Source organism: Xiphophorus maculatus, chromosome 10 (assembly GCF_002775205.1).
Source record: "Xiphophorus maculatus strain JP 163 A chromosome 10, X_maculatus-5.0-male, whole genome shotgun sequence".
Classification (NCBI taxonomy): Eukaryota; Metazoa; Chordata; class Actinopteri; order Cyprinodontiformes; family Poeciliidae; genus Xiphophorus; species Xiphophorus maculatus.
Genome location: NC_036452.1, coordinates 4,992,763 through 5,017,197, shown reverse-complemented (window position 1 = coordinate 5,017,197; position 24,435 = coordinate 4,992,763). Strand labels below are relative to the sequence as shown.

Genomic DNA, 24,435 nt, shown 5'->3' with positions numbered 1-24,435 from the left:
AACCACAACTACAGCAGCTGCAACAACAACTACAGCAACACCAACAACAACCACAGCAGTTCCAACCACAACCACAGCAGTTCCAACCACAACGACAGCAGCTCCAACAACCACCACAGCAGCACCAACCACCACCACAGCAGCACCAACCACCACAACAGCAGCTCCAACAACCACCACAGCAGTACCAACCACAACTACAGAAGCACCAACAACCACCACAGCTGCTCTGACCACAACAGTAGCTCCAACCACAACTACAGCAGCTGCAACAACAACCACAGCAGTTCCAACCACAACCACAGCAGCACCAACCACAACTACAGCAGCTGCAACCACAACTACAGCAGCACCAACAACAACCACAGTAGTTCCAAAATCCACCACAGAAGCACCAACAACCACCACAGCTGCTCCAACCACAACAACAGTAGATCCTACGACAACTACAGCAGCTCCTACCACAACCACAGCAGTTCCAACAACCACCACAGCAGCTCCAACAACAACTACAGCACCACCAACAACTACAACAGCAGTTCCAACCACAACGACAGCTGTACCTACCACAACTACAGCAGCTGCAACCACAACTACAGAAGCACCAACAACCACCACAGCTGCTCCAACCACAACAACAGTAGATCCTACGACAACTACAGCAGCTCCTACCACAACCACAGCAGTTCCAACAACCACCACAGCAGCTCCAACAACAAAAACAGCAGTACCAACCACAACGACAGAAGCACCAACAACAACCACAGCAGTTCCAACTACAACTACAGCAGCTGCAACGACAACTACAGCAGCTGCTACCACAACTACAGAAGCACCAACAACCACCACAGCTGCTCCAACCACAACAACAGTAGCTCCTACGACTACAACAGCAGCACCAACCACCACCACAGCAGCTCCAACCACAACTACAGCAGCTGCAACCACAACTACAGAAGCACCAACAACCACAACAGCTACTCCAACCACAACAGTAGCTCCTACGACAACAACATCAGCACCAACCACCACCACAGCAGCTCCAACAACCACCACAGCAGTACCAACCACAACGACAGAAGCACCAACAACAACCACATCAGTTCCAACCACAACTACAGCAGCTGCAACGACAACTACAGCAGCTCCAACCATAACTACAGAAACACCAACAACCACCACAGCTGCTCCAACCACAACTACAGTAGCTCCTACGACAACAACAGCAGCACCAACCACCACCACAGCAGCTCCAACCACAACTACAGCAGCTGCAACAACAACCACAGCAGTTCCAACCACGACTACAGCGGTACCAACCACAACTACAGCAGCTGCAACAACCACCACAGCAGTTCCAACCACAACTACAGCAGGACCAACAACCACCACAGCAGCTCCAACCACAACTACAGAAGCTGCAACAACAACCACAGCAGTTTCAACCACAACCAGAGCAGCACCAACCACAACTACAGCAGCTGCAACCACAACTACAGCAGCACCAACAACAACCACAGTAGTTCCAACATCCACCACAGCAGCACCAACAACCACCACAGAAGCTCCAACCACAACTACAGAAGCACCAACAACCACCACAGCTGCTCCAACCACAACTACAGCAGAACCAACAACCACCACAGCTGCTCCAATCACAACAACAGTAGATCCTACGACAACTACAGCAGCTCCTACCACAACCACAGCATTTCCAACAACCACCACAGCAGCTCCAACAACTACCACAGCAGTTCCAACCACAACGACAGGTGTACCAACCACAACTACAGCAGCTGCAACCACAACTACAGAAGGACCAACAACCACAACAGCTGCTCCAACCACAACAGTAGCTCCTACGACAACAACAGCAGCACCAACCACCACCACAGCAGCTCCAACAACCACCACAGGAGTACCAACCATGACAGAAGCACCAACAACAACCACAGCAGTTCCAACCACAACTACAGCAGCTGCAACGACAACTACAGCAGCTCCAACCACAACTACAGAAGCACCAACAACCACCACAGCTGCTCCAACCACAACAAAAGTAGCTCCTATGACTACAACAGCAGCATCAACCACCACCACAGCAGCTCCAACCACAACTACAGCAGCTGCAACCACAACTACAGAAGCACCAACCACCACAACAGCTGCTCCAACCACAACAGTAGCTCCTACGACAACTACAGCAGCTACTACCACAACCACAGCAGTTCCAACAACCACCACGGCAGCTCCAACAACTACAGCAGCACCAACAACTACCACAGCAGTTCCAACCACAACGACAGCTGTACCAACCACAACTACAGCAGCTGCAACCACGAATACAGAAGCACCAACAACCACAACAGCTGCTCCAACCACAACAACAGTAGCTCCTACGACAACAACAGCAGCACCAACCACCATCACAGCAGCTCCAACAACCACCACAGCAGTACCAACCTCAACTACAGAAGCACCAACAACCACAACAGCTGCTCCAACCACAACAACAGTAGCTCCTACGACAACTACAGCAGCTGCAACCACAACTACAGAAGCACCACCAACCACAATAGCTGCTGTAACCACAACAACAATAGCACTTACGACAACAACAGCAGCACCAACCACCACCACAGCAGCTCCAACCACAACAACAGTAGCTCCTACGACAACAACAGCAGCTGCAACAACTACAGCAACACCAACAACAACCACAACAGTACCAACAACCACCACAGCAGCTCCAACCACAACTACAGCAGCTCCTACGACAACAACAGCAACACCAACCACCACCACAGCAGCTCCAACAACCACCACAGCAGTTCCAACAACCACCACAGCAGCTCCAACAACTACAGCAGCACCAACAACAACCACAACAGTTCCAACCACAACGACAGCTGTACCAACCACAACTACAGCAGCTGCAACCACAACTACAGAAGCACCAACAACCACAACAGCAGCACCAACCACCACCACAGCATCTCCAACAACCACCACAGCAGTTCCAACCACAACGACAGCGGTACCAACTACAACTACAGCAGCTGCAACGACAACTACAGACGCACCAACAACCACCACAGCTGCTCCAACCACAACAACAGTAGCTCCTACGACATCAACAGCACCACCAACCACCACCACAGCAGCTCCAACCACAACAACAGCAGCTCCTACCACAACCACAGCAGTTCCAACAACCACCACAGCAGCTCCAACCACAACTACAGCAGCTGCAACCACAACAACAGCAGCACCAACCACCACCACAGCAGTTCCAACCACAACCACAGCAGCACCAACCACAACTACAGCAGCTGCAACCACAACTACAGCAGCACCAACAACAACCACAGTTGTTCCAAAATCCACCACAGAAGCACCAACAACCACCACAGCTGCTCCAACCAGAACAACAGCAGTTCCAACCACAACTACAGCAGAACCAACAACCATCACAGCTGCTCCAACGACAACAACAGTAGATCCTACGACAACTACAGCAGCTCCTACCACAACCACAGCAGTTCCAACAACCACCACAGCAGCTCCAACAACAACTACAGCACCACCAACAACTACAACAGCAGTTCCAACCACAACGACAGCTGTACCTACCACAACTACAGCAGCTGCAACCACAACTACAGAAGCACCAACAACCACCACAGCTGCTCCAACCACAACAACAGTAGATCCTACGACAACTACAGCAGCTCCTACCACAACCACAGCAGTTCCAACAACCACCACAGCAGCTCCAACAACAAAAACAGCAGTACCAACCACAACGACAGAAGCACCAACAACAACCACAGCAGTTCCAACTACAACTACAGCAGCTGCAACGACAACTACAGCAGCTGCTACCTCAACTACAGAAGCACCCACAACCACCACAGCTGCTCCAACCACAACAACAGTAGCTCCTACGACTACAACAGCAGCACCAACCACCACCACAGCAGCTCCAACCACAACTACAGCAGCTGCAACCACAACTACAGAAGCACCAACAACCACAACAGCTACTCCAACCACAACAGTAGCTCCTACGACAACAACATCAGCACCAACCACCACCACAGCAGCTCCAACAACCACCACAGCAGTACCAATCACAACGACAGAAGCAACAACAACAACCACAGCAGTTCCAACCACAACTACAGCAGCTGCAACGACAACTACAGCAGCTCCAACCATAACTACAGAAACACCAACAACCACCACAGCTGCTCCAACCACAACTACAGTAGCTCCTACGACAACAACAGCAGCACCAACCACCACCACAGCAGCTCCAACCACAACTACAGCAGCTGCAACAACAACCACAGCAGTTCCAACCACGACTACAGCGGTACCAACCACAACTACAGCAGCTGCAACAACCACCACAGCAGTTCCAACCACAACTACAGCAGGACCAACAACCACCACAGCAGCTCCAACCACAACTACAGAAGCTGCAACAACAACCACAGCAGTTTCAACCACAACCACAGCAGCACCAACCACAACTACAGCAGCTGCAACCACAACTACAGCAGCACCAACAACAACCACAGTAGTTCCAACATCCACCACAGCAGCACCAACAACCACCACAGAAGCTACAAGCACAACTACAGAAGCACCAACAACCACCACAGCTGCTCCAACCACAACAACAGCAGAACCAACAACCACCACAGCTGCTCCAATCACAACAACAGTAGATCCTACGACAACTACAGCAGCTCCTACCACAACCACAGCAGTTCCAACAACCACCACAGCAGCTCCAACAACAACTACAGCAGCACCAACAACTACCACAGCAGTTCCAACCACAACGACAGGTGTACCAACCACAACTACAGCAGCTGCAACCACAACTACAGAAGGACCAACAACCACAACAGCTGCTCCAACCACAACAGTAGCTCCTACGACAACAACAGCAGCACCAACCACCACCACAGCAGCTCCAACAACCACCACAGCAGTACCAACCACAACGACAGAAGCACCAACAACAACCACAGCAGTTCCAACCACAACTACAGCAGCTGCAACCACAACTACAGAAGCACCAACCACCACAACAGCTGCTCCAACAACCACCACAGCTGCTCCAACAACCACCACAGCTGCTCCAACCACGACAACAGCAGTTCAAACCACAACTACAGCAGAACCAACCACAACTACAGCAGCTGCAACCACAACAACAGTAGATCCTATGACAACTACAGCAGCTACTACCACAACCACAGCAGTTCCAACAACCACCATGGCAGCTCCAACAACTACAGCAGCACCAACAACTACCACAGCAGTTCCAACCACAACGACAGCTGTACCAACCACAACTACAGCAGCTGCAACCACGAATACAGAAGCACCAACAACCACAACAGCTGCTCCAACCACAACAACAGTAGCTCCTACGACAACAACAGCAGCACCAACCACCATCACAGCAGCTCCAACAACCACCAAAGCAGTACCAACCTCAACTACAGAAGCACCAACAACCACAACAGCTGCTCCAAGCACAACAACAGTAGCTCCTACGACAACTACAGCAGCTGCAACCACAACTACAGAAGCACCACCAACCACAACAGCTGCTGTAACCACAACAACAATAGCACTTACGACAACAACAGCAGCACCAACCACCACCACAGCAGCTCCAACCACAACAACAGTAGCTCCTACGACAACAACAGCAGCTGCAACAACTACAGCAACACCAACAACAACCACAACAGTACCAACAACCACCACAGCAGCTCCAACCACAACTACAGCAGCTCCTACGACAACAACAGCAACACCAACCACCACCACAGCAGCTCCAACAACCACCACAGCAGTTCCAACAACCACCACAGCAGCTCCAACAACTACAGCAGCACCAACAACAACCACAACAGTTCCAACCACAACGACAGCTGTACCAACCACAACTACAGCAGCTGCAACCACAACTACAGAAGCACCAACAACCACAACAGCTGCACCAACCACAACAACAGTAGCTCCTTCGACAACAACAGCAGCACCAACCACCAGCACAGCATCTCCAACAACCACCACAGCAGTTCCAACCACAACGACAGCGGTACCAACCACACCTACAGCAGCTGCAACGACAACTACAGACGCACCAACAACCACCACAGCTGCTCCAACCACAACAACAGTAGCTCCTACGACAACGACAGAAGCACCAACAACAAACACAGCAGTTCCAACCACAACTACAGCAGCTGCAACGACAACTACAGCAGCTCCAACCATAACTACAGAAGCACCAACAACCACCACAGCAGTTCCAACAACCATCACAGCAGCTCCAACAACAACTACAGCAGCACCAACAACAACCACAACAGTTCCAACCACAACAACAGCTGTACCAACCACAACTACAGCAGCTGCAACAACAACTACAGCAGAACCAACAACCACCACAGCAGATCCAACAACAACTACAGCAGCACCAACCACCACAACAGCTGCTCCAAACACAACAAAAGTAGCTCCTACGACAACGACAGAAGCACCAACAACAACCACAGCAGTTCCAACCACAACTACAGCAGCTGCAACCACAACAACAGCAACACCAACCACCACCACAGCAGCTCCAACAACCACCACAGCAGTTCCAACAACCACCACAGGAGCTCCAACAACAACTACAGCAGCACCAACAACAACCACAACAGTTCCAACCACAACGACAGCTGTACCAACCACAACTACAGCAGCTGCAACAACAACTACAGCAGAACCAACAACCACCACAGCAGATCCAACAACAACTACAGCAGCACCAACCACCACAACAGCTGCACCAACCACAACAACAGTAGCTCCTACGACAACAACAGCAGCACCAACCACCACCACAGCATCTCCAACAACCACCACAGCAGCTCCTACCACAACCACAGCAGCTCCAACAACAACTACAGCAGCACCAACAACAACCACAACAGTTCCAACCACAACGACAGCTGTACCAACCACAACTACAGCAGCTGCAACCACAACTACAGAAGCACCAACAACCACAACAGCTGCACCAACCACAACAACAGTAGCTCCTACGACAACAACAGCAGCACCAACCACCACCACAGCATCTCCAACAACCACCACAGCAGTACCAACCACAACGACAGAAGCACCAAAAACAACCACAGCAGTTCCAACCACAACGACAGCGGTACCAACCACAACTACAGCAGCTGCAACGACAACTACAGACGCACCAACAACCACCACAGCTGCTCGAACCACAACAACAGCAGCTGCAACCACAACAACAGCAACACCAACCACCACCACAGCAGCTCCAACAACCACCACAGCAGTTCCAACAACCACCACAGCAGCTCCAACAACAACTACAGCAGCACCAACAACAACCACAACAGTTCCAACCACGACAGCTGTACCAACCACAACTACAGCAGCTGCAACAACAACTACAGCAGAACCAACAACCACCACGGCAGATCCAACAACAACTACAGCAGCACCAACCACCACCACAGCAGCTCCAACCACAACAACAGCAGCTCCTACCACAACCACAGCAGTTCCAACAACCACCACAGCAGCTCCAACCACAACTACAGCAGCTGCAACCACAACAACAGCAACACCAACCACCACCACAGGAGCTCCAACAACCTCCACAGCAGTTCCAACAACCACCACAGCAGCTCCAACAACAACTACAGCAGCACCAACAACAACCACAACAGTTCCAACCACAACGACAGCTGTACCAACCACAACTACAGCAGCTGCAACAACAACTACAGCAGAACCAACAACCACCACAGCAGATCCAACAACAACTACAGCAGCACCAACCACCACAACAGCAGCTCCAACCACTACAACAGCAGCTCCTACCACAACCACAGCAGTTCCAACAACCACCACAGCAGCTCCAACCACGACTACAGCAGCTGCAACCACAACAACAGCAACACCAACCACCACCACAGCAGCTCCAACAACCACCACAGCAGTTCCAACAACCACCACAGCAGCTCCAACAAAAACTACAGCAGCACCAACAACAACCGCAACAGTTCCAACCACAACGACAGCTGTACCAACCACAACTACAGCAGCTGCAACCACAACTACAGAAGCACCAACAACCACAACAGCTGCACCAACCACAACAACAGTAGCTCCTACGACAACTACAGCAGCTGCAACCACAACTACAGAAGCACCAACAACCACAACAGCTGCTCCAACAACAACAACAGTAGCTCCTACGACAACAACAGCAGCACCAACCACCACCACAGCAGCTCCAACCACAACTACAGCAGCTGATACAACAACCACAGCAGTTCCAACCACAACTACAGAAGCACCAACAACAACCACAGCTGCTCCAACCACAACAGTAGCTCCTACGACAACAACAGCAGAACCAACCACCACCACAGCAGCTCCAACAACAACTACAGCAGCACCAACCACCACCACAGCAGTACCAACCACAACGACAGCGGTACCAACCACAACTACAGCAGCTGCAACTACAACTACAGCAGCTCCAACCACAACTACAGAAGCACCAACAACCACCACAGCTGCTGATACAACAACCACAGCAGTTCCAACCACAACTACAGCAGCTACGACGACAACTACAGCAGCTGCAACCACAACAACAGAAGCACCAACAACCAAAACAGCTGATCCAACCACAACAACAGTAGCTTCTACGACAGCAACAGCAGCACCATCCACCACCACAGCAGCTCCAACCACAACAACAGTAGCTCCTATGACAAAAACAGCAGCACCAACCACCACCACAGCAGCTTCAACCACAACTACAGCAGCTCCAACAACAACCACAGCAGTTCCAACCACAACGACAGCAGTACCAACCACAACTACAGCAGCTGCAACAACTACAGCAGCTGCAACCACAACTACAACAGCACCATCATCAACCACAGTAGTTCCAACATCCACCACAGCAGCACCAACAACCACCACAGTAGCTCCAACCACAACTACAGAAGCACCAACAACAACCTCAGCTGCTAAAACCACAACAACAGCAGTTCCAACCACAACTACAGCAGAACCAACAACCACCACAGCTGCTCCAACCACAACAACATTAGCTCCTACTACAACTACAGCAGCTCCTGCCACAACCACAGCAGTTCCAACAACCACCACAGCAGCTCCAACAACAACTACAGCAGTTGCAGCGACAACTGCAGCAGCTCCAACCACAACTACAGAAGCACCAACAACCACCACAGCTGCTAAAACCACAACAGTAGCTCCTACGACAACAACAGCAGCACCAACCACCACCACAGCAGCTTCAACCACAACTACAGCAGCTGATACAACAACCACAGCAGTTCCAACCACAACGACAGTGGTACCAACCACAACCACAGGAGCACCAACAACCACCACAGCAGGTCCAACCACAACAACAGTCGCTCTGACAACAAGTACAGCAGCTGCAACCACAACAACAGCAGATGCAACCACAACAACTCCAACCCCAACTACTGCAACTGCAGCTCCAACTACAACCACAGTAGTTCCTACCACAACTCTGACTACAATCACAGGATCGCCAATTAAAACCACAGCTACTCTATCTACAACCACAGCAGCAGCAACCACTCCAGGTCCCACCACAACATCTGCAGCTCCAACAACCACCACAGCAGTTCCAACCACTACGACAGCAGGACCAACCACAACTACAGAAGCACCAACAACCACCACAGCAGTTCCAACCACAACTACAGCAGAACCAACAACCACCACAGTTGCTCCAACCACAACAACAGTAGCTCCTAAGACAACTACAACAGCACCAACAACCACCACAGTAGCTCCTACGACAACAACAGCAGCACCAACCAAAACCACAGCAGCTCCAACCACAACAACAGCAGCTGCAACTACAACTACAGCAGCACCAACAACAACCACAGCAGTTCCAACCACAACGACAGCAGCACCAACAACAAACACAGCAGGTCCAACAACCACCACAGCAGTACCAACCACAAAGACAGAAGCACCAACAACAACCACAGCAGTTCCAACCACAACAACAGCAGCACCTACCACAACTACAGAAGCATCAACAACAACCACAGCAGTTCCAACCACAACTACAGCAGCACCAACAACCACCACAGCAGCTCCAACAACCACAGTAGCTCCAACCACAACAACAGTGGTACCAACCACAACTACAGCAGCTGCAACGACAACTACAGCAGCTGCAACCACAACGACAGAAGCAGCAACAACAACCACAGCAGTTCCAAAAACAACCACAGCAGCACCAAGCACAACTACAGCAGCACCAACAACCACCACAGCAGCTCCAACCACAACTACAGCAGCTGCAACCACGACTACAGAAGGACCAACCACAACCACAGCAGCTGCGACCACAACTACACCAACTGTGACCACAACTAGAGCAACTCCAACCACAAGCACAGCAGCTGCAACCACAAGCACTGCAGCTCCAACCACAACAACTGCACCTCCAACTACTGCAACTGCAGCTCCCACCACAACCACAGCATCTCCTACCACAACCACAGCAGCTCCGAACACAACTACACCAACTGCGACCACAACTAGAGCAACTCCAAACACAAACACAGCAGCTCCAACCACAACCACAACAGCTGCAACCACAAGCACTGCAGCTCCCACCACAACCACAGCAGTTCCGACAACAACTACACCAACTGCGACCACAACTAGAGCAACTCCAACCACAAGCACAGCAGCTCCAACCACAACTACACCAACTGCGACCACAACTAGAGCAACTCCAAACACAAGCACAGCAGCTCCAACCACAACCACAGCAGCTGCAACCACAAGCACTGCAGCTCCAACCACAACAACTGCAACTCCAACTACTGCAACTGCAGCTCCCACCACAACCACAGCATCTCCTACCACAACAACAGCAGCTCCGACCACAACTACACCAACTGCGACCACAACTAGAGCAACTCCAACCACAAACACAGCAGCTCCAACCACAACCACAGCAGCTGCAACCACAAGCACTGCAGCTCCAACCACAACTGCAACTCCAACTACTGCAACTGCAGCTCCCACCACAACCACAGCATCTCCTACCACAACCACAGCAGCTCCGACCACAACTACACCAACTGCGACCACAACTAGAGCAACTCCAAACACAAACACAGCAGCTCCAACCACAACCACAGCCGCTGCAACCACAAGCACTGCAGCTCCCACCACAACCACAGCATCTCCTACCACAACCACAGCATCTCCTACCACAACCACAGCAGCTCCGACCACAACTACACCAACTGCGACCACAACTAGAGCAACTCCAACCACAACCACAGCATCTCCTACCACGACCACAGCAACTCCGACCACAACCACAGCAGCACCTACAACCACCACAGCAGGTCCAACCACAACAACAGTCGCTCCGACGACAACTACAGCAGCGGCAACCACAACAACTTCAACCCCAACTACTGCAACTGCAGCTCCAACTACAACCACAGTAGTTCCTACCACAACTCTGACTACAATCACAGGATCGCCAATTAAAACCACAGCTACTCTATCTACAACCACAGCAGCAGCCACTCCAGGTCCCACCACAACATCTGCAGCTCCAACAACCACCACAGCAGTTCCAACCACAACTACAGCAGAACCAACAACCACCACAGTTGCTCCAACCACAACAACAGTAGCTCCTAAGACAACTACAACAGCACCAACAACCATCACAGCAGCTCCAACCACAACAACAGCAGCAACAACAACAAACACAGCAGGTCCAACAACCACCACAGCAGTACCAACCACAACTACAGCAGCTGCAACCACAACTACAGCAGCACCAACAACAAACACAGCAGGTCCAACAACCACCACAGCAGTACCAACCACAAAGACAGAAGCACCAACAACAACCACAGCAGTTCCAACCACAACAGCAGCACCTACCACAACTACAGAAGCATCAACAACAACCACAGCAGTTCCAACCACAACTACAGCAGCACCAACAACCACCACAGCAGCTCCAACAACCACAGTAGCTCCAACCACAACAACAGTGGTACCAACCACAACTACAGCAGCTGCAACGACAACTACAGCAGCTGCAACCACAACGACAGAAGCAGCAACAACAACCACAGCAGTTCCAAAAACAACCACAGCAGCACCAAGCACAACTACAGCAGCACCAACAACCACCACAGCAGCTCCAACCACAACTACAGCAGCTGCAACCACGACTACAGAAGGACCAACCACAACCACAGCAGCTGCGACCACAACTACACCAACTGTGACCACAACTAGAGCAACTCCAACCACAAGCACAGCAGCTGCAACCACAAGCACTGCAGCTCCAACCACAACAACTGCACCTCCAACTACTGCAACTGCAGCTCCCACCACAACCACAGCATCTCCTACCACAACCACAGCAGCTCCGACCACAACTACACCAACTGCGACCACAACTAGAGCAACTCCAACCACAAACACAGCAGCTCCAACCACAACCACAGCAGCTGCAACCACAAGCACTGCAGCTCCAACCACAACAACTGCAACTCCAACTACTGCAACTGCAGCTCCCACCACAACCACAGCATCTCCTACCACAACCACAGCAGCTCCGACCACAACTACACCAACTGCGACCACAACTAGAGCAACTCCAAACACAAACACAGCAGCTCCAACCACAACCACAGCAGCTGCAACCACAAGCACTGCAGCTCCCACCACAACCACAGTATCTCCTACCACAACCACAGCAGCTCCAACCACAACCACAGTAGCATCAACAACTACTGCAGATGCAACCACAACAACCACAGTAGCAGCAACCACAACTTCAGCAGTACCAACGACAACCATAGCAGTTCCAACCACAACAACAGCGGTACCAACCACAACTACTGCAGCTGCAACGACAACTACAGCAGCTGCAACCACAACATCAGCAGCACCAACAACCACCACATCTGCTCCAACCACAACAACAGTAGCTCCTACGACAACTACAGCAGTTCCTACCACAAACACAGCAGTTCCGACAACAACTACACCAACTGCGACCACATCTAGAGCAACTCCAACCACAAGCACAGCAGCTCCAACCACAACTACACCAACTGCGACCACAACTAGAGCAACTCCAACCACAAGCACAGCAGCTCCAACCACAACCACAGCAGATGCAACCACAAGCACTGCAGCTCCAACCACAACAACTGCAACTCCAACTACTGCAACTGCAGCTCCCACCACAACCACAGCATCTCCTACCACAACCACAGCAGCTCCGACCACAACTACACCAACTGCGACCACAACTAGAGCAACTCCAACCACAAACACAGCAGCTCCAACCACAACCACAGCAGCTGCAACCACAAGCACTGCAGCTCCAATCACAACAACTGCAACTCCAACTACTGCAACTGCAGCTCCCACCACAACTACACAAACTGCGACCACAACTAGAGCAACTCCAACCACAACAACAGCATCTCCTACCACAACCACAGCAGCTCCGACCACAACTACACCAACTGCGACCACAACTAGAGCAACTCCAACCACAAACACAGCAGCTCCAACCACAACCACAGCAGCTGCAACCACAAGCACTGCAGCTCCCACCACAACCACAGCATCTCCTACCACGACCACAGCAACTCCGACCACAACCACAGCAGCACCTACAACCACCACAGCAGGTCCAACCACAACAACAGTCGCTCCGACGACAACTACAGCAGAGGCAACCACAACAACTCCAACCCCAACTACTGCAACTGCAGCTCCAACTACAACCACAGTAGTTCCTACCACAACTCTGACTACAATCACAGGATCGCCAATTAAAACCACAGCTACTCTATCTACAACCACAGCAGCAGCAACCACTCCAAGTCCCACCACAACATCTGCAGCTCCAACAACCACCACAGCAGTTCCAACCACTACGACAGCAGGACCAACCACAACTACAGAAGCACCAACAACCACCACAGCAGTTCCAACCACAACTACAGCAGAACCAACAACCACCACAGTTGCTCCAACCACCACAACAGTAGCTCCTAAGACAACTACAACAGCACCAACAACCACCACAGTAGCTCCTACGACAACAACAGCAGCACCAACCAAAACCACAGCAGCTCCAACCACAACAACAGCAGCTGCAACTACAACTACAGCAGCACCAACAACAACCACAGCAGTTCCAACCACAACGACAGCAGCACCAACAACAAACACAGCAGGTCCAACAACCACCACAGCAGTACCAACCACAAAGACAGAAGCACCAACAACAACCACAGCAGTTCCAACCACAACAACAGCAGCACCTACCACAACTACAGAAGCATCAACAACAACCACAGCAGTTCCAACCACAACTACAGCAGCACCAACAACCACCACAGCAGCTCCAACAACCACAGTAGCTCCAACCACAACAACAGTGGTACCAACCACAACTACAGCAGCTGCAACGACAACTACAGCAGCTGCAACCACAACGACAGAAGCAGCAACAACAACCACAGCAGTTCCAAAAACAACCACAGCAGCACCAAGCACAACTACAGCAGCACCAACAACCACCACAGCAGCTCCAACCACAACTACAGCAGCTGCAACCACGACTACAGAAGGACCAACCACAACCACAGCAGCTGCGACCACAACTACACCAACTGTGACCACAACTAGAGCAACTCCAAACACAAGCACAGCAGCTGCAACCACAAGCACTGCAGCTCCAACCACAACAACTGCACCTCCAACTACTGCAACTGCAGCTCCCACCACAACCACAGCATCTCCTACCACAACCACAGCAGCTCCGAACACAACTACACCAACTGCGACCACAACTAGAGCAACTCCAAACACAAACACAGCAGCTCCAACCACAACCACAACAGCTGCAACCACAAGCACTGCAGCTCCCACCACAACCACAGCAGTTCCGACAACAACTACACCAACTGCGACCACAACTAGAGCAACTCCAAACACAAGCACAGCAGCTCCAACCACAACCACAGCAGCTGCAACCACAAGCACTGCAGCTCCAACCACAACAACTGCAACTCCAACTACTGCAACTGCAGCTCCCACCACAACCACAGCATCTCCTACCACAACAACAGCAGCTCCGACCACAACTAGAGCAACTCCAAACACAAACACAGCAGCTCCAACCACAACCACAGCAGCTGCAACCACAAGCACTGCAGCTCCCACCACAACCACAGCATCTCCTACCACGACCACAGCAACTCCGACCACAACCACAGCAGCACCTACAACCACCACAGCAGGTCCAACCACAACAACAGTCGCTCCGACGACAACTACAGCAGCGGCAACCACAACAACTTCAACCCCAACTACTGCAACTGCAGCTCCAACTACAACCACAGTAGTTCCTACCACAACTCTGACTACAATCACAGGATCGCCAATTAAAACCACAGCTACTCTATCTACAACCACAGCAGCAGCAACCACTCCAGGTCCCACCACAACATCTGCAGCTCCAACAACCACCACAGCAGTTCCAACCACTACGACAGCAGGACCAACCACAACTACAGAAGCACCAACAACCACCACAGCAGTTCCAACCACAACTACAGCAGAACCAACAACCACCACAGTTGCTCCAACCACCACAACAGTAGCTCCTAAGACAACAACAACAGCACCAACAACCACCACAGTAGCTCCTACGACAACAACAGCAGCACCAACCAAAACCACAGCAGCTCCAACCACAACAACAGCAGCTGCAACTACAACTACAGCAGCACCAACAACAACCACAGCAGTTCCAACCACAACGACAGCAGCACCAACAACAAACACAGCAGGTCCAACAACCACCACAGCAGTACCAACCACAAAGACAGAAGCACCAACAACAACCACAGCAGTTCCAACCACAACAACAGCAGCACCTACCACAACTACAGAAGCATCAACAACAACCACAGCAGTTCCAACCACAACTACAGCAGCACCAACAACCACCACAGCAGATCCAACAACCACAGTAGCTCCAACCACAACAACAGTGGTACCAACCACAACTACAGCAGCTGCAACGACAACTACAGCAGCTGCAACCACAACGACAGAAGCAGCAACAACAACCACAGCAGTTCCAAAAACAACCACAGCAGCACCAAGCACAACTACAGCAGCACCAACAACCACCACAGCAGCTCCAACCACAACTACAGCAGCTGCAACCACGACTACAGAAGGACCAACCACAACCACAGCAGCTGCGACCACAACTACACCAACTGTGACCACAACTAGAGCAACTCCAACCACAAGCACAGCAGCTGCAACCACAAGCACTGCAGCTCCAACCACAACAACTGCACCTCCAACTACTGCAACTGCAGCTCCCACCACAACCACAGCATCTCCTACCACAACCACAGCAGCTCCGAACACAACTACACCAACTGCGACCACAACTAGAGCAACTCCAAACACAAACACAGCAGCTCCAACCACAACCACAACAGCTGCAACCACAAGCACTGCAGCTCCCACCACAACCACAGCAGTTCCGACAACAACTACACCAACTGCGACCACAACTAGAGCAACTCCAAACACAAGCACAGCAGCTCCAACCACAACCACAGCAGCTGCAACCACAAGCACTGCAGCTCCAACCACAACAACTGCAACTCCAACTACTGCAACTGCAGCTCCCACCACAACCACAGCATCTCCTACCACAACAACAGCAGCTCCGACCACAACTAGAGCAACTCCAAACACAAACACAGCAGCTCCAACCACAACCACAGCAGCTGCAACCACAAGCACTGCAGCTCCCACCACAACCACAGCATCTCCTACCACGACCACAGCAACTCCGACCACAACCACAGCAGCACCTACAACCACCACAGCAGGTCCAACCACAACAACAGTCGCTCCGACGACAACTACAGCAGAGGCAACCACAACAACTCCAACCCCAACTACTGCAACTGCAGCTCCAACTACAACCACAGTAGTTTCTACCACAACTCTGACTACAATCACAGGATCGCCAATTAAAACCACAGCTACTCTATCTACAACCACAGCAGCAGCAACCACTCCAGGTCCCACCACAACATCTGCAGCTCCAACAACCACCACAGCAGTTCCAACCACAACTACAGCAGAACCAACAACCACCACAGTTGCTCCAACCACAACAACAGTAGCTCCTAAGACAACTACAACAGCACCAACAACCACCACAGTAGCTCCTACGACAACAACAGCAGCACCAACCAAAACCACAGCAGCTCCAACCACAACAACAGCAGCTGCAACTACAACTACAGCAGCACCAACAACAACCACAGCAGTTCCAACCACAACGACAGCAGCACCAACAACAAACACAGCAGGTCCAACAACCACCACAGCAGTACCAGCCACAAAGACAGAAGCACCAACAACAACCACAGCAGTTCCAACCACAACAACAGCAGCACCTACCACAACTACAGAAGCATCAACAACAACCACAGCAGTTCCAACCACAACTACAGCAGCACCAACAACCACCACAGCAGCTCCAACAACCACAGTAGCTCCAACCACAACAACAGTGGTACCAACCACAACTACAGCAGCTGCAACGACAACTACAGCAGCTGCAACCACAACGACAGAAGCAGCAACAACAACCACAGCAGTTCCAAAAACAACCACAGCAGCACCAAGCACAACTACAGCAGCACCAACAACCACCACAGCAGCTCCAACCACAACTACAGCAGCTGCAACCACGACTACAGAAGGACCAACCACAACCACAGCAGCTGCGACCACAACTACACCAACTGTGACCACAACTAGAGCAACTCCAACCACAAGCACAGCAGCTGCAACCACAAGCACTGCAGCTCCAACCACAATAACTGCAACTCCAACTACTGCAACTGCAGCTCCCACCACAACCACAGCATCTCCTACCACAACCACAGCAGCTCCGAACACAACTACACCAACTGCGACCACAACTAGAGCAACTCCAAACACAAACACAGCAGCTCCAACCACAACCACAACAGCTGCAACCACAAGCACTGCAGCTCCCACCACAACCACAGCAGTTCCGACAACAACTACACCAACTGCGACCACAACTAGAGCAACTCCAACCACAAGCACAGCAGCTCCAACCACAACTACACCAACTGCGACCACAACTAGAGCAACTCCAAACACAAGCACAGCAGCTCCAACCACAACCACAGCAGATGCAACCACAAGCACTGCAGCTCCAACCACAACAACTGCAACTCCAACTACTGCAACTGCAGCTCCCACCACAACCACAGCATCTCCTACCACAACAACAGCAGCTCCGACCACAACTACACCAACTGCGACCACAACTAGAGCAACTCCAAACACAAACACAGCAGCTCCAACCACAACCACAGCCGCTGCAACCACAAGCACTGCAGCTCCCACCACAACCACAGCATCTCCTACCACAACCACAGCATCTCCTACCACAACCACAGCAGCTCCGACCACAACTACACCAACTGCGACCACAACTAGAGCAACTCCAACCACAACCACAGCATCTCCTACCACGACCACAGCAACTCCGACCACAACCACAGCAGCACCTACAACCACCACAGCAGGTCCAACCACAACAACAGTCGCTCCGACGACAACTACAGCAGCGGCAACCACAACAACTTCAACCCCAACTACTGCAACTGCAGCTCCAACTACAACCACAGTAGTTCCTACCACAACTCTGACTACAATCACAGGATCGCCAATTAAAACCACAGCTACTCTATCTACAACCACAGCAGCAGCAACCACTCCAGGTCCCACCACAACATCTGCAGCTCCAACAACCACCACAGCAGTTCCAACCACAACTACAGCAGAACCAACAACCACCACAGTTGCTCCAACCACAACAACAGTAGCTCCTAAGACAACTACAACAGCACCAACAACCATCACAGCAGCTCCAACCACAACAACAGCAGCACCAACAACAAACACAGCAGGTCCAACAACCACCACAGCAGTACCAACCACAACTACAGCAGCTGCAACCACAACTACAGCAGCACCAACAACAAACACAGCAGGTCCAACAACCACCACAGCAGTACCAACCACAAAGACAGAAGCACCAACAACAACCACAGCAGTTCCAACCACAACAACAGCAGCACGTACCACAACAACAGCAGCACCTACCACAACTACAGAAGCACCAACAACCACCACAGCAGCTCCAACCACAACTACAGCAGCTGCAACCACGACTACAGAAGGACCAACCACAACCACAGCAGCTCCGACCACAACTACAGCAACTGCGACCACAACTAGAGCAACTCCAACCACAAACACAGCAGCTCCAACCACAACCACAGCATCTCCTACCACAACCACAGCAGCTCCGACCACAACTACAGCAACTGCGACCACAACTAGAGCAACTCCAACCACAAACACAGCAGCTCCAACCACAACCACAGCATCTCCTACCACAACAATAGCAGCTCCAACCACAACCACAGCAGCTCCGACCACAACCACAGCATCTCCTACCACAACCACAGCAGCTCCGACCACAACTACACCAACTGCGACCACAACTAGAGCAACTCCAACCACAAACACAGCAGCTCCAACCACAACCACAGCATCTCCTACCACAACAACAGCAGCTCCAACCACAAGCACAGCAGCTCCGACCACAACCACAGCATCTCCTACCACAACCACAGCAGCTCCGACCACAACTACACCAACTGCGACCACAACTAGAGCAACTCCAACCACAACCACAGCATCTCCTACCACAACAACAGCAGCTCCAACCACAACCACAGCATCTCCTACCACAACCACAGCAGCTCCAACCACAACCACAGTAGCATCAACAACTACTGCAGATGCAACCACAACAATGACAGTAGCAGCAACCACAACTACAGCAGTACCAACGACAACCATAGCAGTTCCAACCACAACAACAGCGGTACCAACCACAACTACTGCAGCTGCAACGACAACTACAGCAGCTGCAACCACAACTTCAGCAGCACCAACAACCACCACATCTGCTCCAACCACAACAACAGTAGCTCCTACGACAACTACAGCAGCTCCTACCACAAACACAGCAGCTCCAACCACAACTACACCAACTGCGACCACAACTAGAGCAACTCCAACCATAAGCACAGCAGCTCCAACCACAACCACAGCAGCTGCAACCACAAGCACTGCAGCTCCAACCACAACAACTGCAACTCCAACTACTGCAACTGCAGCTCCCACCACAACCACAGCAGCTCCAACCACAACCACAGCAACTCCAACTACTGCAACTGCAGCTCCCACCACAACCACAGCATCACCTACCACAACAACAGTCGCTCCGACGACAACTACAGCAGCTGCAACCACAACAACAGCAGCTGCAACCACAAGCACTGCAGCTCCAACCACAACAACTCCAACCCCAACTCCTGCAACTGAAGCTCCAACTACAACCACAGTAGTTCCTACCACAACTCTGACTACAATCACAGGATCGCCAATTAAAACCACAGCTACTCTATCTACAACCTCAGCAGCAGCAACCACTCCAGGTCCCACCACAACATCTGCAGCTCCAACAACCACCACAGCAGTTCCAACCACGACGACAGCAGCACCAACCACAACTACAGTAGCATCAACAACTACTGCAGATGCAACCACAACAACAGGAGTACAAACAACAACGACAGTAGCTGCAACCACAACTACAGCAGCACCAACAACTACCACAGCAGTTCCAACCACAGCAACAGCGGTACTAACCACAACTACAGCAGCTGCAACGACAACTACAGCAGCTGCAACCACAACTACAGCACCAACAACAACAACCACAGCAGTTCCAACATCCACCACAGCAGCACCAACAACCACCACAGCAGTACCAACCACAACGATAGTAACTCCTACGCCAATAACAGCAGCACCAACCACAACTTCAGCAACATCAACAACAACTACTGCAGATGCAACCACACAAACAGGAGCACCAACAACAACGACAGCAGCAGCAACCACAACTACAGCAGCACCAACAACCACCGCAGCAGCTCCAACCACAACAACAGCAGTTCCAACCACGACAGCGGCACCAACCACAACTACAGCAGCACCAACAACAACAACTGAAGGGCCAACCACAAGCACAGCAGTTTCGACCACAACTACAGCAACTCCAACCACAACCACTGCAGCTCCAATTACAACCTCTGTGGCAATAACGAAAAGCACACCTGCTCAAAACACAACTACAACAGCTCCAACAACAAACGCAGCAACTTCAACTGCTATAGCAGGAGAAACGACATTTACACACCCTCCAAGTATGTTTTCTACTTTACAAATATACACAATTTAGCACACATAGTTTCATTAACATAGCTGAAATTACTTAATTAAATCATGAAATTCTGACATCGTACCTTTGTGTTTCTTATCTCAATTTTAAAGATGCATGTGCTTCAAATCCATGCCTCGGTGGAAGCACCTGTGAGGAACGTGATGACCACACCTATGTGTGTTTGTGTGTAGCTGGAGAAGTTTACAGTCCTCAAGGCTGTCAAAAGGGTATGTGTATGAATGTGAAGTAACAAGGAATTGTAGTACTTTGCTTAAGTAAGGCCTTATGGTGTTTACAAAATATGTTCAGTAAACAGACTTAGCTGTTCATAAATCAACAAGTTCTTTTTTCATTTCTTTTTTGTGTATCACTTAAGTTTAAATACTGAAAGTAGTGCCAACGTTCCACCAACACAGAACATGCAGTGTGTAGGGCAACAAGTGGGAGCACAAGAAAATGTAATTTTTGAAAAAATCATCATCATATTTAATGATTTTATATAAAGACATGTTTAAAACAAAAGAGATTGCTGGATGATGGTTGGATGTTGCTCACATTCTGTGCCCCTCTGGTCCACCTTTCCTTATACTGATGCTGTTTCACAGAAATCAGAGCAGCCATGAGCAACACTTGGTGGTGGCTGATAGGGAAAAATTAGGAAAAAAAGTTTAGAATTGTTCTGGTTTCTGGTGGATGTTAATATTGTTTAATTTGATACAGAGGTCGCGATATTTTCCGTATTCAAGCGTTTTTTTTTTTTAAACGACCGGAAAATTTAAAGCCCGTCCGTCATTTGACAGGTTATAATTAACACCGTCGTCTGGTGCACTTGGGCAGACATTATAGACTTTATGCAAAGATTTCATCGCAGAGTCAACTAAAGTCAATTAATTTACAAAGTCCTTTTTGAAAATTATCTAATGGACACTGAACTAAATGCGTCTTTCTGGCAGTGTGTTGAAACGTTATGGACCGGACGCTTTGGAGTGAGTCTGGTTAGGAAGCGCATTCCAAACCTTTGGTAGACATGGCGCGTTTAATTCAAGTCTCCATTACAGACCAGAGAAAACTAAGGAGAATACAAAATTGTTTTAATCCATTTATAGTCTAAACAAAGGAGCCGCCAGTTTATCTTGAGGAAATAAATAACGGTGCAGACGTTAATTTGACCATAACACGCGCAGTGCGCTGCACAACCAATGCAGATGTGGCTCCGCCGCTGCGAAGAATTAAACTTAACTCACTCTGCAGTTTCAACATGTGGAGCCTTCTTGATGCACGTTACCCTTACACACCCAGGAGAGTTCAATTGATCAGTTTGGATCAGACAGATCCAACTGACAGATGAACTAGCGGAGATTTCTCTGCAGATGGGGCCCAGGAGGAATTTGAGAGACGCTATTGTTCAGACCCCAACGGGTGAAGTGCTCGTAATTTAAGTGGAGTCGTTTGAATGAATTTATTATAAGTTATTGGGGCCACAGTCAATGGTTTTTGTCACTATGGAGAAAAGTTAGATGCGTTCATCTGCTTTATGTGTGATGGTATCTGGATTCACGGTTCAACTAGGTGAATATTAACTAAACTGCATAAAAATGCAGCTAAATAGCCGATGTTAATATGGTTATAATTTGACGGGTAAAGATAGTACATGTCCAATTTTTTTTAATGTTGTCTGTCAAGATGACGGATAACAAAAAAAAAGTCTAGCGCGAACTCTGATTTGATATTTCAGATATTTTGACAACTAATGACAAGGAGAGCAGACATTTTTGTGCCCCGGTTTGCACTTGCTTTTCAAACCCGCTAAACACAACAAAAAACAGCACCCATTAACTGGTTCAACTTTGATAAATTGCATTATAGATTGAAAGTCATTATACTTCCATGTCTTCCTACCCGTAATTTTTCACTTTCTGATATTCATTTGAGCATAGAAGCAAAATACATTTCCCTGCTATACTGCTCATTGTTTTGCTGAAGCAATTATGCTAGTGCTATCTCTTTGTTAGATCCTGTTTGCGTATGCTATCAAGTTTGCACCTGCTCTTATACATGCAAACCTTTAAAGATGAGGACCTCATTTTTTTTCTTCAAAACTGAATTTTCTTTATAAAATCTGTTTAGTCATATTTTTTTCTGATTTTGAGGCACAAAGGCTAAGACTCACTGCTGACTGCTTCTTTGTTGATAGACTGGTGGTTGATCTTTGTGATCGTTGCATCTGTCTTCGGATCCCTCCTCATCATCATGTTGATTGCTCTGCTGTTGGTAGTAAAGAAGTAAGTTTGAACCCACTTTGGTCTTGTTTTTTTGTTCTTTTCTAAATCTGCATTCTAACCCTTGTATTAGATAACAATTTATATTACTTATGCAAGGTCATTTTAAAATTAAGTGATTTTACCAATTATTTACCAATGGTTGTAGAAATCTAACTATAAACACAACACTCTACAACACTGGAGACAGTTGCAATACTTTGTTATTCTTGTTTTTCAGATTCAAGAAGAAACTCTTCAAGAACAAAGAGAAAGACATTTGGAAACCCTTCCAAGTTCCGTCCTTTTCCAAGGGCCCACCATCCTATAGCAGCAGTGATAACTTTTTCACCTGGGTCAAAGAATCAGCAAACAGCCCAGGAAATGATGGGGTCCCACGAATCCCACGGGCCAAACTCAGTGCCAATTGGGACAGCAGGCCCAGCTCTGAGTGGACTCCGAGTAACAGCCGACAAAGCTTGATTCCTTCGGGGATGAACTCGGTGGGTACACCTCTGCACGAGATACTCTGAAAAAAAACATCTGTGTTTTATTCATTCACAAATTATG

At 50.0% G+C, this 24,435-nt stretch overlaps 4 protein-coding genes across 4 annotated transcripts; all 4 read left to right on the top strand.

Moving 5' to 3' along the window:
• Nucleotides 1-376: 376 nt before the first annotated feature.
• LOC111609908 (mucin-2-like) lies at nucleotides 377-8,050 on the top strand (the record flags this gene model as incomplete). The annotated part of the gene is made up of 4 exons (XM_023341198.1): nucleotides 377-949; nucleotides 1,346-2,146; nucleotides 2,738-3,649; nucleotides 7,340-8,050. Coding segments are annotated over 4 exons (2,997 nt in total), but the record flags the coding sequence as incomplete, so codon positions are not given.
• A 2,367-nt stretch (nucleotides 8,051-10,417) lies between these two features.
• On the top strand, nucleotides 10,418-14,128 carry LOC111609907 (mucin-2-like; the record flags this gene model as incomplete). Its single annotated transcript, XM_023341197.1, has 3 exons — nucleotides 10,418-11,809; nucleotides 12,323-13,704; nucleotides 13,768-14,128. Coding segments are annotated over 3 exons (3,135 nt in total), but the record flags the coding sequence as incomplete, so codon positions are not given.
• Nucleotides 14,129-16,360: 2,232 nt separating this feature from the next.
• Nucleotides 16,361-18,384, top strand: LOC111609906 (mucin-2-like; the record flags this gene model as incomplete). The annotated part of the gene is made up of 2 exons (XM_023341196.1): nucleotides 16,361-17,380; nucleotides 18,322-18,384. Coding segments are annotated over 2 exons (1,083 nt in total), but the record flags the coding sequence as incomplete, so codon positions are not given.
• A 1,906-nt stretch (nucleotides 18,385-20,290) lies between these two features.
• LOC111609905 (mucin-5AC-like) lies at nucleotides 20,291-21,846 on the top strand (the record flags this gene model as incomplete). The annotated part of the gene is made up of 2 exons (XM_023341195.1): nucleotides 20,291-21,277; nucleotides 21,799-21,846. Coding segments are annotated over 2 exons (1,035 nt in total), but the record flags the coding sequence as incomplete, so codon positions are not given.
• Between the last annotated feature and the right edge of the window lie 2,589 nt (nucleotides 21,847-24,435).